This window comes from Salminus brasiliensis, chromosome 1 (genome assembly GCF_030463535.1).
Source record: "Salminus brasiliensis chromosome 1, fSalBra1.hap2, whole genome shotgun sequence".
NCBI lineage: Eukaryota > Metazoa > Chordata > Actinopteri > Characiformes > Bryconidae > Salminus > Salminus brasiliensis.
Window position 1 is genome coordinate 61,821,452 of NC_132878.1, and position 17,623 is coordinate 61,839,074.

Here is a 17,623-nt window from a genome sequence, read left to right on the forward strand (position 1 = left end):
CTCCCAGTGATTATTCAAGCTCATAACTTTTAAAAAGAATGTCACAAAGCAAATGTTGGTACAAGAAATGAGAAAATCCAACATTACACCCATAATGAGAAGGGATATGAAGCTGAAGCCACTGCTTTAGGGAGATTTTTCACAGCCGCTCTCACACTGTTACATGTGGAGAATATATGCATTGCGCAGAGCTGATTGACCTGAGTGGGTGACCAAGAGGTTCTCTGCTGCCTCCATCAAGCTTGTTTTTTCATATTCTCATCCATTTTTGAAGCTCTGAGACATTCTTAGGTGGGAACTGGGAGGTATCTAAGCAAATATGCAAATGGGTTTGGAAGGAACCTAGTTTCAAACCCATCTGCTTGTTTTTTGTCCCCAAAATCAACTTGGCACCAGAATGCAAGCATGTTATACAGCACGTTGTTAGGGTGCAATAAAAAATAGCATTCAGAATTGAAACAAACATAAACAGAGAACAGCTTGCCTTGTAATGCGAATCAGCTCATTGGATCAGGTGCAAGCAGTCATGACTTGGTGCATCCAAAGGCCTTGGTACTATTTGTGGAGGAAGCTTTAAGAAGCTCATGTTTAAAACACGTCCCCTTTTGACATTTGACCCTAGCTCAAGCTTGTCATGCCAGAGAGTTGTCCATACCATAGATAATTGTTGTATTCGTTTTTCTGGCAGATGTCATAAACCTAAGGAATGAAAGCAGTGCCGCATGGACCAGAACTATTCTAGTCTATTCAAAAAAATATCTATTAACTCCAGTAAGGTGGTCTAAAATACTGTGTTTGAGATTCATTTGGAAGTGATGTCTAAAATATGAGCTTATAGGTGAAGATAAGTTTTTGATCACACAATTATTAAAGGGCCCATATTATGCAAAACTCACTGTTACTGTTTTGAAATAAAGGAGATTTGTATAGTATGTAAACATGGTTAAAGTTTTAAAACCTTAACAATGTTTTAAAAGGTTCATACTGTCTATATATGGGAACTAAGCTGTAAAAAACAGCAATTTATATTAATTATGAAAAACAACACATTTATATAAATCCACCGTCTTATACAGCAGTTTAGTTTCACCTATTCATGCTTAAGTTCTAAGCAAGATTTTAAGCTGGACTGATTTTTGAATGAGGCTCAACAGAAGGAAGCCAATCAGAAGAGAGACTATTTGCATACACATATATTATTTTTAAAGGTACAGTAACAATTACAGCCTGTTTAATTATAGGAGATATAGAGAGGTTGAAAAAAACACTAAATGTAATTAAACTATAACTTTCATTTCTATATGACCATTTAAATACGTTTTGGTACATGACATTTTGGTACATTACATTTGGTACATAAGTGGACCCTGGAGAGAAAGATAATGCAAAAAAAAAGAAAAAAAAGAAAAAGAAAGATATAAGATCTGGGCCCTTTGAGCAATCTCATTTGATTTGATTACAATCTCAGAATGACCTCCCAGCATTGAGAACATACTCCAGCAATCAGTAATGTATGTGTAGGTGTTACAGATGCACACATGAAAGCATCATGCACAGTCTGTTCTCCAGGGTTGCGTTGCAGAGATATTTGTCCAGCTAAACCGAAGAACAGTTTGCTATCACTCCAATCAGCTGCATTGTTTCAAATAGGGAAATTCAATTTGCAATCAGACATGTGTGGAGGAACTTCTCTGGCTTCAAGATGAAGAGGAGTTAAACAGCTGACTGTCAGTCACTTATGGATTAAGGAGCAATGTTTGAAATCTCCACCTTGGGTTCATTGTTGTTGTTTTTTTTCAGCCTTTATATTTCATATATATATTGTTCTGTACTATTACTCTGATTGCATCTCTCTCTGGCACTTGGATTTATATAGTCAGAAACTACATCAAACTTATACTGGGATAAGTTGTGGGGAGTTGTGATATTTCGTATTATTTGAAATAGTTTTGAATGAGTTAAGTAAAAAGTACTTATATTTGAGTCATGTTACACAGCTACAAGGATGCAAAGTTGGGAGTCTTGCCAAAGGATTCTTGTGGGACCCTATGCCAACCAACTGCCAGTCTCTCCCTACCTGATGGAAATGGTCAAAAGACAATCCGTAGTTCAATGCAGCTCAGCTTGACTCGCCATCCTTTAAGGTCCATGGAAAACAGCCATCAAGGCTTTTCTGTGTCTTGACACCCCCATGGTGAAAAGAATTTCCTCTGGGCCCTGCAAATGCTGAGTCCAATGCTGTTTTCACACAACTGCACAACTTCACAGTCTTCAAAAAACATTTAAATAAACACTAATCTTTCTCTTATGAAATGGCTTATCTCAATTGCATTGCATCTAGGTATCAGCAGTGACTCTTGATTCTGGCACTATCCTAGCTCAAGGCTATCTTTAGACTCTAGCCGGTTTGTTCCAGCTAGGGTACGATTTTCTAAGTGGACAACAAAGCACTTTTGTAGGTCTTTCTGCATAAGAGCATCTGCTAAATGTCAGAAATGTAAAAGGACGTCAAAGTTGTGACACTGAGTTAATCTTAATTCCACTAGTATTTATATATTTAATTTAACAAAAGATGGAATTAACTGCTATGATGCAAAAGCACTAAGGTGCATGGCAGCTGCATTTCCCACATATGGATCACAGACACATTGAACCAAACCCTCAACGTTCTTAAAAATAGATCTGAGTTTTGTCTCAAACTTTGTTTATTTTATACAGCATCTTTTCATCTTTTATTTGCAGTATTTACATGTCGTCGACTCACATCATGACAAGCACATTCTGCCCATGGAGAGATAAAAACACAATACTTAGAGAACACATTCACCCTGGTATCATCATGTTGTTTTAAGCTCTTCCTTTTGACGATGTTGCGCATATGTTGTTCTCTCATAGCACTTTCGTTTGTTGTGCAAGTGCACTGTACAGTACCAGGTTACCTTAACAGCCTTAAAAAACACAGAAGTTGTATGACACCTAACCAAACACAATGCAGATAGCTACTTGCCATGAACATTTCCAAAAGGTCAAACATACAGTAGATTACTTTTAAATACAGTGTTGGTCATATCAAGAAATGTAAGCAGAGACATGAGATGGATTTCTGGCCACGGCCACCGGTGGGAGCAGTCACTTGGGAAACATAAAATGGGTTTAGGCCAAAAGACAGGCATTGAAGGAAAAGACACAGAAGCACTTATAAGAAACCTAAGTGATGTGAACACATAACACATACGTTTTTTAATAGATCATATAGGTCTAAATTAGGTCTCTGGTATAGACATCATCTTGTGCTTACTGATCAGAGAAGTTGGTAGTATATGGAGATCTTCCACTAAATGGTTCTGAACATGTTGGGTGTAATTGTGCATCACCTTCCCAATTTTCTGTTATTGTTTTCTCAATACTCTCATTATTATCATTATTTTTAGCCATTATTGTTTTTTTTTTGTTTGTTTTGTTTGCAGTGCAAAAGACGTAGCAGTGCTGTGTGTTTGCTCGGCCAGGCTTCAGCAGCTCCACCAAAGCACAAGGCCTTATTTGTAAAAATGATTCTGTTGTGCTATTTCTGGTTATGCTCCAGAGAACACCGGCTCTCTTAGAAAACGCCATTATGGGAAGCTAATTGTAAAGCGTAAATGTCAGGTATGACTAATGCATGGCCCTGCACAGGGAAACTGTAAGTGCCTAATGCTGGCTTTCAACGCTTCGGTGGATGCAATGGAAACACATTTGCTAAAGCCCACTTTTGCAACAACATCAGCAGAGCTCAGATGTGAATCACAGGCCCTTGGAGACTTGAAGAAGCGCAAACCTTTGAAAAGACTGATTTTAGTAGGGCTTCAACAAACAGTACAAAGTTGTGCCATCTTTTATTTACCCAGTTTGTCATTAAAATGGCGACATCATTCATTTTTTTATGAAGTGAGGAAAGAACCAATAAAGTACTGTTTGCATATCATCACAGTCCACAAAAAGACATCTCCATTTTTTTCTACATTATTTGAACACAGCAGCTTCCCTTTCCATTTTGTACACATATCATGATGAATGGGCCAATAGAAATGCTCAAAATTGCTTGGAATAATATTGTGTTACATCTAACATTGAAAGTAAAGGATGTTTTGACTTTTCCTGTAAAGTTTTGCAGATATGCTTCTTGTTTTGAACAGTGATGATATACAGGATGTACTCATCTTGAGGTCAGATAACAGACGTTCCTGAATGTTATACTTAACCTGAACAAACAGGCTGTTCTAACCTCAAGGTGTAAAAACATGTTGTTGTTTTTAATGTACATCAAGGCAGATATTTTAATGTGTCTATTTTAATGGTTGTGTCTATAAGGCTACAATAGAAGTTAACAGCTGGCATGCATGCCCAAAGCCTACAAGTGCAAAAGAAGTCAGTTTTAAGTGTCTTTCACAAATCACTATTTCACTATTTTAAACTATGTCAGACAGCCAACATCATTTCTGAATTATGCGTACCAATTTGTCTTGGCTGGATTGCATTGTTTTCATACCAGACTTCATACCAAGCCTTTAGCACCTTGATATCCCAACAAACTGACTCCAGTTAGTCTGGGTAGTTCTGTGCGTTCTGGTTTCTGGATTCTTAAACAGAAAACCCGAAATCCTGTGCCACGAAGTGCTATACCATCTTGTAAATACTGTGAAATCACAACTGCACAAAACAGTGGGGAATAGTTCAATAAGAACAGACATTTGCCCTGTTCTTAGAATGCCCTTTTTGAACCTGCAAAGCTGGCAGTGCAGCAAAGCATGTCTTGAGATTGTACACATGAAAAAATCCCAACCAGAATATTTGAAATGTTTGTAGTTTTCATAGGACTTCTACAATACTGATCACATCACGTATGATGGTGATGGTGTCATGTATGACCACTGGATATGGTCAGTATAGAAGAGCTTTGTACACAATTTATACATTATACAAGAAGGTGCCCTTTGGGTGGATGCGCTAGCTCAAGCCAGGGGTTAGATGTAAATTAGCCTTGAAACTGAATCACGGATATCACTCACATACAAGACCCTTTCTACCAGTGACTCAAAGAACCCAGACCTCACAATGTGGGATTTTATGCTATTACTAGCTCATACTGCAGCAAAGCCATTCAGTATCTCAATCTCAATTCCACAGTAAACCCACCGAGTTCAGATGGCATTGTGGAACTCATTCCAGCTACAGCTTGTCAAGATTAGCCTCATGGCTATTGACATGAGCAAAGATATTAAGCCACCAATTGATATTGTTATCATTTTTACCAGGAACCCTCAACCAGTTGAAAATAGGTGTACTGAGCTTAGCACATAGCGCTATGTTTGCATGTATGAGACCAGATTCGAGCTAAGTTGGTTTTGCAGTAAGGAAGCCAACAACAGACCACTGCAGTCACCATATGTTGATTCTCATGCTCCACTGTATCCTTACTGGAAGCATGAGATACATTATTAAGCAGTTCAATCAGATTCCATCAGAACCCATTTTTTCATCACACACCCTGCTGTGAAACCGGTAGCTCAATCAATACAGATTCATGTCTCTTGCTGTTCTGCAATATCTGACATTGAACAAGTGTATTCAGATATATCTCTGATATCCATTTCTTTATCAACCTAAACATTTGGCAAAGGTGGCAAAAGGGTTCTTTGTACAAAGCCATAGAGAAACCATTTCAAGAGGCCTACAATTTCAAGAGGCCTAAAATTCGTATGTGGACACATTTAAGGTTGGAACCTCCACATAATGTAAATGATCTAAAAAAACACTTGATTGTTATAGAGTAGATGTAAACATGTGAAGGTTCCTTATATTCATACATACTTTTTTCCGAACATGGTTCTTTAGAAATTCAGAAGTAACTTTTATATGGCAGTGATTCTCATAGTGGTTCTGGAGTGTGTGTTGTGGTGTTTCCCTTGATCTGACACATCCAGTTAATCTCAGGAAGGGACAGATGATAATAAATTAATTAGCTGAATCTGAAAATATAAAATCTGAGAACAAATGTTCTATGTCTTTGCTCAAAGAACCCTTTGTGGAGCCTTTATTTTAAAGAGTGTTCTTATTCGATCTCTGTTCAGCTAGTAAGTAGACTCGAGCTGCAAACACACAGAGATAAATTGCTATCAAACAGAGAGGTTCCTTGATATGTGGGGGCTGTTTTTGTACTGATGATGTTCTGTTGTTTTGTTTTGTTTTTCTTTCCCAGCCTGTCTCTATCCACAGCAGGCATCCTAAGGCCAGAGTAGTGAAAGTACCAGAGCTTTGAGCTTGGACACAATGAGGAGAAACAAAGAATACAAAACATGAGCCGTAAATGAGTTACAATAGCACAGAGAGCAGCAGAGGCCGTTTTCATATGGAGCGGCGCTTCTCTCGGATAGGAATACTGATGCAGTTCACACCCTATCGAGGGTGCACTGCCAAGCATGATATCCGTCTTTCCTCAGGTTGAGGTTTCAGTATTCATGCCACCATTATCTATTAGGAAAGTAAACATATAAGAGGATTTGATTTCCTAATCCTTTGTCAATTTCGCTCTGAATTGTCTTTCAGAACAGATGGTGACACATGGCTGTATTATACCCCTCAGTATACACAGGATTGCAGTGAATGGTTTGCAGATTGGTGGCCTCTGGGTATCCGAAAGGGCTATTTTTTTTTTTAGCCTTGGCCACTGTTGCTGCTTTTAACCGATTGAGTACAGGATGAGAAGGAAGGAGACTGTTGCTTTCCGTCTTTCTCATGGTTGAAAACAGATCTAAGCTTAAGGGAGGGAGAAATCAAATCCAAGGGCACTTGGTTTCTCTTTTGATCTTTACATGGTGTCCTTTGGAGTGGTTTCCCTCTGGAGTTGTTTAATTGGATGCCTTGTTTCTCCCACTAGTTTGTTTTCCATTCACCTGGAATGCTCCTAGACTTTAGCAACCGTGCAAAGTTCAGATACCCAAAGGAGCTGTGACTGCTGTGGTGTCACACGAGGCCAAGCCACATCTGCGCAAGCCTTCCATTTACTCAGGTGCTGCTTTAATGAAGAGTGTCCCAGCTTTCCCAAACGTCCTCTCTGGCTCTATCCCTCTGTCTCTAATTTGGGACGATGAGCAGTCCAAGGGAGGGGAGGGATATGTGCAGGAGGGAAATTTGCCAAACGTTCAGAGGTGCAACTGCATTTCCAGAGGCTTTTCAGAGTCCTTATCTTGTTCTTGATGCTATATGTGACCCGGTTTGGAGAGATAAGCGATGAGGGCCACCACCACGCCCACATACACCCCTGTCCCGATGGTGATGGAGAGAGCAGCCAAGAACAGGGCCCGTCTTGAGGCGATGCTTGCCATAGGGAAGTCTCCCTTTGTCACGGCTTTGCTGGTCTAGGGGAGAGAAAGAGAGGGGGGATAAGGACGGTGAAAGAGAGGCAGGATCAAAGGCTACACTGATCCCCTTTTCTCTACACAAGGGTAATTTGCCAGAGCTATTTATTGCTCCATTGATGATGTGGTTGAGCAAGGAAAATATTCAAATGGGAGAAAGCTGTACGTTCACATATGTCTCTCTCTCCCAGTGAAGAGCAAATTCCCAAATGGCATGAGATGGAAAATTAAACAGGAAATTCTTGAACAAAACAGCTTTGATATCTGGCACTTTGAAATGTGAAAATTGTTCGGTTGCAAACTACTCAAAGTGAAAAACACAATGATTATGACAGCTCTCGCAAGTACTGTAAGAAGGTTGAATGAACCGTAAAACAATATGGCAACTCAAGTTTTACCACTATCTCTGAAGAGAACAATACATCTAGACAGTATGAAGGCAAGATGCAGTGACAGACGGCACACTTTCAACTTTTGATCCAGTAAGTGCAGTATCTTATTAAGAGACAAATTGATTAAATAACAGAAATTTCTGTGATTATGAACGCAACTCTTCTAGTTTTTAATGTTTTCAATGCTATGTAAGGCGTGAATCTTCCAGTCGTACCTGTTTAGGGGTTTGTATGAAACATGAAAAGCTATAGAATACAGAATATAATCCAATTAAATGGAACTAAAAAACTGTACAAATATAATGGTAAATTACATTTGAAAATTGTCTCTTCTTGTCCACTGTGCACCATAAAGTGAAAAGTAATTAGAGCCAGCCTGGCTACCCTGGTTTGAATGGTCTAGATCCTTTACTGATGAAATAAGGGTGTAATGATACAATGCACTGTATCACAATGTGTTGTCGAGTCATAACGCATGATGACGCAATTGCATCATAGCTTGTTGCTAGTGTGTTAGCTTACAAAAAGTGAAGCATCTAAAAACTAGACCGGGTTGATAGATGGTGTCGTGGTGTTCTTGGAAGGTCTTCTTCTTGAAAGGAGACTCGTGACCACTGTCTTTCAATTGCAATGATGAAACATTTTATTCAAAAGTACAGTGTGGAGAGAGCCTGCCAATTCTCAGTGCCCCTCTGCTCTCTCTTCCTAGACAGAGGAGCATCTCACATTTTATACCCTTCTACAGGTCATGTATTGTTGCACTATTTCCATATATAGGATGTCACTGTTTAGCTCCATGAGGGGTGTAAATCAATTGTCACATACTATGTTTGTTCAGTTCATGTATGACTTTACCAAATTAGGCCTGGGAATGGATCATGCTCTCCCATTTAAGGCTAACCCATGGGCCTCACCATATTGTCTCTCACCTCCATACCATTCCTTTAGATCTATAAATACCCGCAGAGCCAATGTACATACACTACAATGGTTCTGGTCTGCTTGATACCACTAGGAACAAAAAGCTAAGAGGCTGCCCTGGGAAATGTATTAATATTTTTCTTCCTGTGTGAATTTCTTTTTTTTTTTTTCTGTAAGAAAAACAGTAACTGGTAAGCAAGGCAACAGGTATGTGTTACCAAAAGCCATAATTTCAGCCACTCTGCAGCTTTGTTATGCCTGTCTATATCCATATGAAAGTATTTCAATTATTACATTTATTCAACTTAGTCTGATCCAGTAATCCTTTGTTGCAAAATACTTCTTGTCCCTTTTTAAATGTTTATTTCTTTTTTTTTTCATTCTGACCTACTTTAAGGTGACACAAACCTGACTTCAGTTGACAGAGCACATTATTGTTTCGAGCCAAGTTCCTCAGGTGCAAGGCTTTCTGATTTTCTGGCAGTAATTGTAACTTTCTTTGTTCTGGTGCTCTTGTCTGTGGCTGCGCTCAGCCCCGGCTGGCCTCCTCTCCTTGGCATTCTTGCAAAAAAAGCTTGAAGGCCTGCGCCACACTCTCTGGTGCGCTGCAGCCACAGGGGACCCACACAGTCTCCACGATAAAGGCTTTTCATTTGCACACACCTTGTTTGTCACACCGTCCGTTTCATGTCACAAAAAATGGCTTTATGAGGACAGAAGCTTGCTAGTAAAGGAGTGCACACAGAATCAAACAAAGAAACACAGGATGTAAGTATTAGTTTCCATGCCAACATGAAGCATGCTACAGCAGTGTTGGATGGCATTGTTTTACACATCCAGGGAATTTGCGGGAGGGCTACTCTTTAAAGCAAAAAAGCATCTCTTTTGACTTGTATACTCTCCCCTGAAGGAAGTTTTAAGAGAAAAAAGCATCATATTGTGGCTGTGAATGGTTTTATCTAAAAATTCCATTCCTTGGACACCGTGCGGGAAATCATCTGTGCTGAAGGCTGTGGCTCAAAGGGGAAGCCTCACTCAAATTTAATTTCTTTTATAATGTCGTCTATTAAGCAGCCTGTAATTGTATAATCAATCCTTTCCTCCAGTTTGGATGAATAATTAAGTGGTGGTATGATTCTTGTCTCCCTGAAGGACAAGAGTTTTAGGGCTGATAGAGTGTGACTGGGTCAATGGACCGCACAATACTGCAAATAGTCACCATGCAGCATCAATGCAATAAGTCAATATTAGGATGGGGAAAGCTCCGGATTTGATTTCAACTGCAGACGTCAGGATCAGATCACAAATCACTTCTTTATGCATTCAAGTTGATTTCTGTATTCTACATTATTATTTTTCTAGCTCTCGTCTTTCTTCACTATATGGAAAAAAGTAAACTATATGTCCCAAAAGTATTGGGACACCTGCTCATTCATTGTTTCTTCCAAAATCAATTTTAAAAATCCTGCTTTTGTAACTGTCTCTAATGTCCACAGAAGGCTTAATGCATTGCTGTGAGGACTGGATTGCATTCAGTGACAAGAGCATTAGTGAGGTCAGGATGTTGGATGATCACCACCCCACCTCATCCCTAACTGAGCATTCCAGAGAACACACCGCAAAAAGATGGAGCCTTTCTTAAATAAAGTGTGATTTTCTCTTCAAGTTAAAAAATGTTTGACTCTTATGGCCCTAGGCAATTTTGTGGAACAGTTTGATGTACTTTTATTCTATAAAATACAACGTAATTGTAGGAGATAGTCAGTCATGACAGATTTTTACTATTTTCAGGAGATGCTAGGCTTCATTTGAGATGTACATATTAACAAAATATAGACATTTGCATGAATTTAAGAATTTAAATGTCTTGATCAAAACGTTTTTTTTACACCTACATTAATGTATATACATATATATATATATATATATATATATATATATATATATATATATATATATAATTGTTATAATAGTCATTTGTATAGATATTAAATAAATAAGTAAATAAACAACTGAGTATCTTTTTTTTTTTTTTCACATGTGTATTATGTATTTGTTTTTGGTCTCAGTTCTTTTATTCTGAAATTTGACTATTTGTAGCAAGATACAAGAGGCTCTTAAGAACCAGTATAAACTCAAAAAGGACATGATTACATCCTCTCTTTACAAATTTGGGAAATATTCCCTGATGCGACTACTCATGGCTCAGTCAGGAACAGATCAACACTCAGGTGGATTAGTTGTTAGGAGGAAAATGACAACAGGGCTGTAAAGGGTGTAAACTTTTCAGACAGGCTCATCAAGAGGGTCCTTGCTGAGATGACCCCTCAACTGAGATTACACTCAACAAACAAACCCTCACATGTACTATGCAGAATACGCTGACCACAAAATGGATATGGACTAAAAAGAAAAGCTCATTGACTGGCATCAAATGGCTACAGTGGCAACACTGTTGGATGATATATTATGGCAATTAAAAACAACCTTGCAATTTATGATTGCCTGGCAGTTCCCTCCCTTCGTCTTCGAGTGTAATCGGTGGTCATCTCAGCCAGAACCCTCCTGACAAGCCTGTCTCCGGAGTAGAAACCCCTTGCTCACAAAAGCCCCATTGGCATTTTTCTCCCAACGCCTAATCCACCTGAGCATACAGCTGTTGCAGCAGCCATGTTGATCTGTTTAGGTGAAATGTATAGCTTGAAGTCAATTGAAGAATATAATTATCTTTGCAAGTTAAGAAATCTATTCCAAAAGTCTTAGATATACATAATATGTTCAATCAAGCTTAACTTAACCAGTTTCTGAATTGCCCCAGCCATTCAAATGCGTTCACCCTTCCTGGGTGAGATAAGTGGTACAGTCTATTACACAGCTCACAAAAGAGACACAAGCAGAGAAAACACAAACATGAATACCAAGATTATTCAGTATTCAGTTTTTATAGGACAAACAAAAATTCAAACACATTTTAGCTTCGTTGTTCCGTTTTTCAATTTAAGAAATTCACCAAGAAATTAAAAGTGTTAAGTGTTACACAGGCCGACCACCTCAGAACCCAGACCACAACATCACAACACAAGATTTTTGGGATGATATTTTGTTGTAGGTCATGACAGGGGTTGGTACACTGTAGTGGATAACAACACCGCCTTTCCTTCTAGCAGACTAGGGTTTGATTCTCAGGTTCAGCAGGCACACTAGACCAATAGGACTTTGTTGAGGCTTAGACGCAATAAATACATGTCTTTGTTATTGATTTTTTTAGTGTCACTGGAAAGCAAACTGTCTGTTTTGACTGAAAATGAAAGATCTGAAAGGTGGGCTCTGACCTTGGCACAGTACTGTATACACAGTATGGATGATGCTGACCCTTTTCCTATAAATGCATAAGCTCAGTCTGCTTACAAAGCTTTATGGGTCAATACAGATTCATTTTTATTTTCCTATGTCCAATCAATACAGTATTCTGCTGCTGGAAAGTATACTTTGCTTTATTTTCTTATGTAAATGATTCAAATAAGGTACATAAGCCAAGCACAATATTTCTTCAAAATATTACTTCCCTTCCTTATCATGGTCACCAGGGGGCAAATCAAAATGAAAGATAAAAGCAGCTCCCACTGTTTCACTATATCAGCTAATGTGTACATATCACATTTACAAGGCCCGGCTCATGTGCTTGCAGCATTCTTGTGGTTTCAATAAATGCAAAGCAACATATAGCAGATGGCTTGGTTACTGCACATTACTCTACAGGAAGCTCAAGGCTTTCTGTGAGCACAGTGTTTGCATTTTTAAGCTCGCCCTGCTTCCTTTGTTTCTCGGATTCAATCGGATGCTGGGTATTTTCATGTTTACCAAGTGTATGCGTGTGCATTACCACATGCTCATAATTTAATGCCCCTTTGCTCTCTGGAGTCTGTTTTAGCAGATCCTTCACACCGCAGCATGAGTTGCTAGTTTACACATGGCTGCAGGCGTGGGCGGCTCACCACTCATTGTCAGTGTGTCTGACCCTCTAATCCCTGGAAAACGCTATCGATTTCTACTTCTTTGCTTGGCGACAGTCAATAATGCGCTGTTTGGCCACCAGTCCTGCGATGGTGAGCTCAGAGTTCTTGTGTAAACACGCTTTGTCACTTCTGTTCGCTTGTACTTTCACGTTTACTACAAGAGATACCCCTGTCAGGGTAAGTAAGTTCCCTGCACACTCACACGCATACACATCAAACCCAAATACAGCATATTTAGTGTAACACTGTATTAACAGAGCATTACACTAATGCTCCTACAGTTTTCAGCCTAATCTCTGTCTTCTCTACCTAGCATTTGGCTGATTACTCCAACTGTAGTTTTGATGTGGGAAAAAAACTAAACAAAAAACCCCCAAACAAACACAAAATGCTAATTCATAAATGAGAAATACCAGCCTGCTGCTGTTGCACTTTTCACTTTTGTCTTATTGCATGTGCCCTTAGTAAGGCCCTATAGTGTCAAACTAGTACTCATGTTAGGCTAAAAGCTAACACAAGCCGAACAGCTTTTAACATCTCTTCTCTCAAATGTTCCCAGTGTCCAATGTTCCTCCAATGTCCCGCTCCCTCTTAATACTAAACTGGACTACCTACGAAGTGCTGCATGAGAAAGCCAAACTGGGGAAGTGATGGGCTGCAAGGCTTAAAGTTACCCAGACTACAATCTCTTCAGCTTGCTAACTGAACACCCCACCCAGAGGACAGGAACACTATCCAGTAAGACATGGAAATAAATCTGGTTTCTGGGTTAATACTTTGCAATGCTTTGCAATGTGGCTTTTGTGAGCCAGCATGGTGATGTAAACCAGATGATAAAAGCAGAGCTTATAAAATAAAAGGAAAACCACAATGTTTCTTAAAATAACAGGCCTTTTAATGAGCACCTAAAACTGTATCTGGGCATTTTTCTCAACTAAAGTCATATTCTTATGAACAGCCAATATGAACATAGCATGTACACACAATCAGCTGATTAACCAATTTCTATCAAAGGGACAGAGCAAGTTTATTAATAGAAAAGAATACCAAGCTACGCATTTTGCATGGTGTAGCACTGTCTTATAATTGTAATCAACAGTGCACTACAGATGCAGCCGGAAAAAAAAACAGAATGTAAAAAACAAGTATTCCTACTTGGCGTCCAGACAGCTATCTTACTGTGAAAGCCATCCTCTTTCCACAGACAGCATAGCCAGACACACACTGAAGCAGGTACAGGGAGGGAGGGGCAAGAAACAGGGAGTGGGCGGGCCTCCTTATTACCATTCTACTGTGCTCTGCTACTAGGTGAGAGTGTCTATTCTGAAGGTACTCGGTGTCAGCAGAGGCAGAGTAAAAACAGCCCTATCTTCTCCAGCCTGTATTCAACGCCAAAATCAGGGGGGTGCAGGCGAGGGCGGCAGCCGCTCTCTAAACACCGCCATCATTATCATAATTACTGCGGGAGAATTAAATTAGCCCCTGACAAGATAATTCACTCAGTGCCTCCACTTGCCACGGCCTAATCTGCAGATAAGAGTGAAAATGTTTAGTTCTGGACTCAAAAAAAAGAGATGAAGAAAAAAGAAAACCTGTCTGCTTGGAAAGCACACAACCGCCTGTGTTAAAATGGAAGTTCAAACAACAGTAAATCCATTTCACAAAAAATAACATGCATTACTGCATTAGTTTGACGCTAGTTTTACTATGCAAAAGAAAATAATGATCATCATCTTTTTTTTTCGGAAAGCTGTTTGCTTTAGGAGGAGGATAATATGATGTTATCTGGTGCACTTGCTTCTTTTGATAGAAGAGCTGATTAAAGCTTTGGAGAGATGTAAAAAAAAACAACAGGGCAGGGAATCTCAAACATCTGCATGGAACAAGTTGCTCACAACAAGTACTGAAAGAAAAAAGAAAATGAAAGCTGCTCATATGTTGACAGAATTAAAATAAACAGAAGATTCAGATCCTCATCTAAATTCATTGGCTGACCTCTCCATGATCCCTGCAAATCCATTCTTTTGTAGTTACTGTAGCAAAGCTAGACAGGCTTTGAAGATCACTAGCAAATACTCCTTTCAACCCAATGAAAAATAAACTCAGGTTGTCAAAATACCTGAATGTAGAGTGCATTACTAATTTCAAAATGATTCTTTATGTCTGTGAAAGATATCCTGATAGGATGAGATCAGATCAGGATGTTTATTTCCATGTAATTGGGCTACATGCATCTACAGCAATATAGTGAACAGGTGCAGTTCGGGCTCTTGTTATGGGTAAAGCTCTGTAGAAGACTACATACTTAGGGCTCCAGAATTTTTGAAGTTGACTCTGATTTGGTCATGAGAATCAATTGAGTTCAAGGAGTAGATTCCACTTAACTGTCTACGTTCCAAAATTAAAGACATATAAAAGAAAATTTGTGCAATAATGTGTAATAATAATCCATTCGTCCATCCATCTGTTTATACATCTATCTATCTACGTCTTCTTTGTCAGGGTTGTGGTGGGTCTGGAGCATTGGAAACACCCCTGGACTGGGTGCCAGTCCATACCACACACACTCAGTCACTCACACACTCACATTTAGAGGCAATCTGCATAGCCAACCTACCTCCCATGTGTACTTTTGGGAAGTGGGAGGAAATCGGAGCACCCAGAGGAAATCCATGTGGATTCACTATTATGATTGATGGTTAAAATATCAAGGGGTCTGAACTTGTAAACTGAATGTGCTCCTTCCTCAGCTGATCTTCAGGGACATATGTCAGTTAAATTATATGATTTATCTGATCATAACATGATTATCTGAAAGCTATTGCTAACTTTCAGGGTCTTGCTTAATTGAACCTAATTCTCCTCTTGCAGCTGCTTCAGATGGGTAGATGTTTCAGCTCTGGCGGTGCTATTTCTGTAATGTTGTGCTCACTTACAGCAGGATTTGAAACCAGGCCGCCGTGTTGGCGGGCCGGCGCGCTACTGAGTGAGCTACCACGATCACGTGACCAAAGGGCCCAAGTGCAGAGTCTTTTAATCTTAGAGCAGGTAAAATGGAAATGAAAAACAAAGCCTCTCGGGACTCGAACCCAGGCCGCCGCGTCGCGAGACTGACGCTCTGCCGCTTCACCAAAGCGGCAGTTATGAAATCAGCCAACAAATGAAACTTAAAAAGGGGTGGGTTTAATAAACAAACAAAGGACGCCAGGGGAGAGCTGGCTACCTCTTAAACACTAGAGGGAAATACAACTGAGGGCAAAAAGGATCTCCCAAAAGAAACCAGAAAACTGAGAAGTTACAGGGAAGGCAGACACTCCTGCCTTCCTCTGTGCAAACACACACACATACACACACACACACGGGCACACACACCAGGGAAGACAGACACTCCTGCCTTCCTCTGTAAAACTAGTGTATGTGTGCTATGCACACACACACACAGACACACACACCAGGGAACTAGGTCGGAGCTGGCCTTCGCATCCTGTCCGCATAGCGCTTCTGAGCAGCTACTGCAGACAGGAGGGACCTGCGGGCTTTCTGCCAGGTTCTCCGACAGCGCCTGACCATCTGTTCCGCCGACTGAACCCCAGTTCCTGCCTCCTGTCCTGGGAACATGGGCGGAGCGTACCCGTATTGGCACTCAAAGGGTGACATTCCCAGAGACGAGTGCCAGAGGGTGTTATGTGCGTACTCCGCCCAAATCAGTTGGTCAGACCAGGTAGAAGGTGAGGAGGAGGCCAGACAGCGGAGGGTGCGCTCCAGGTCTTGATTGACCCTCTCTGTCTGGCCGTTAGACTGGGGGTGGAAGCCAGATGTGAGGCTGGCCTCCGCCCCCAACAGTCGGCAAAATGCACCCCAGAACCGGCTGGTGAATTGGGGTCCACGGTCTGACACAATGTCAGAGGGGAGTCCGTGAACCCGAACCACCTGGTTGAGTACTAGATCCGCTGTCTCCTTAGCTGATGGCAGCTTTGGAAGCGCCACAAAGCAGCCAGCCTTGGAGAACCTGTCCACAATGACTAGAATCACAGTGTTGCCACGTGATCGGGGCAACCCTGTGATAAAGTCAAGGGCCAGGTGGGACCAAGGACGCGTGGGGACAGCCAGAGGGAGCAGCAGACCAGTTGGCCTGGTTCTGGGATCTTTGCACTGAGAGCACACCAAACAGGAAGCTACATGAGCACACACGTCTCCTTCCATGCTGGGCCACCAGAATCGCCAGCGCAGAAGCTCGAGCGTGCGTGTAGTCCCTGGGTGTGCTGCCTGGGAGGACGCATGGCCCCACTGAAGCACCCGTTCCCTTACAGGCCTGGGTACATAAAGTCGATCCGGGGGGCCACCACCCGGATCAGGTTCAGTGAGGTGGGCCTGTTTGATCGCGTCCTCTAGTCCCCATCGGATGGGCGCCACAATCCGGTCTTCGGGGACTATAGTCGTGGGTGTGCTTGATAGAGGAGGGGGCTCCCACTGGCGAGAGAGAGCATCGGGCTTGGTGTTCTTCGAGCCCAGTCGGAACGATAACACAAAATCGAACCGAGTGAAGAACAATCCCCACCTGGCCTGGCGCGGATTTAGACGTTTGGCCTGTTGGATGTAGGCCAAATTCTTGTGATCCGTCCAGACCAGAAAGGGATGTTTTGCTCCCTCAAGCCAGTGTCTCCACTCCTCTTATGCAAGCTTGACCGCCAATAATTTGCGGTCACCCACATCATAATTCCGTTCAGCCGGGGTAAGGCGGTGGGAGAAGTAGGCGCAGGGGTGCAGCTTTTGGCCTGGACCAGACCGCTGGGAGAGTACTGCACCCACGCCTACCTCAGAGGCGTCCACCTCTACGATGAACGGAAGTTCCGGGTCGGGCAACTGGAGAAAATTCCTTCACGAACCTTCGGAAGAAGTT

At 41.1% G+C, this 17,623-nt stretch overlaps 1 protein-coding gene across 1 annotated transcript in view; it reads right to left on the reverse strand.

Moving 5' to 3' along the window:
* Positions 1–2,698: 2,698 nt before the first annotated feature.
* Positions 2,699–17,623, reverse strand: part of syndig1l (synapse differentiation inducing 1-like) — a 48,393-nt gene continuing 33,468 nt past the window's right edge. Inside the window, exon 4 of the mRNA XM_072685189.1 lies at positions 2,699–7,394. Coding sequence (XP_072541290.1) covers positions 7,236–7,394 — 159 coding nt within the window. The 3' untranslated portion in view covers positions 2,699–7,235. The remainder of the gene's footprint in view (positions 7,395–17,623) is intronic.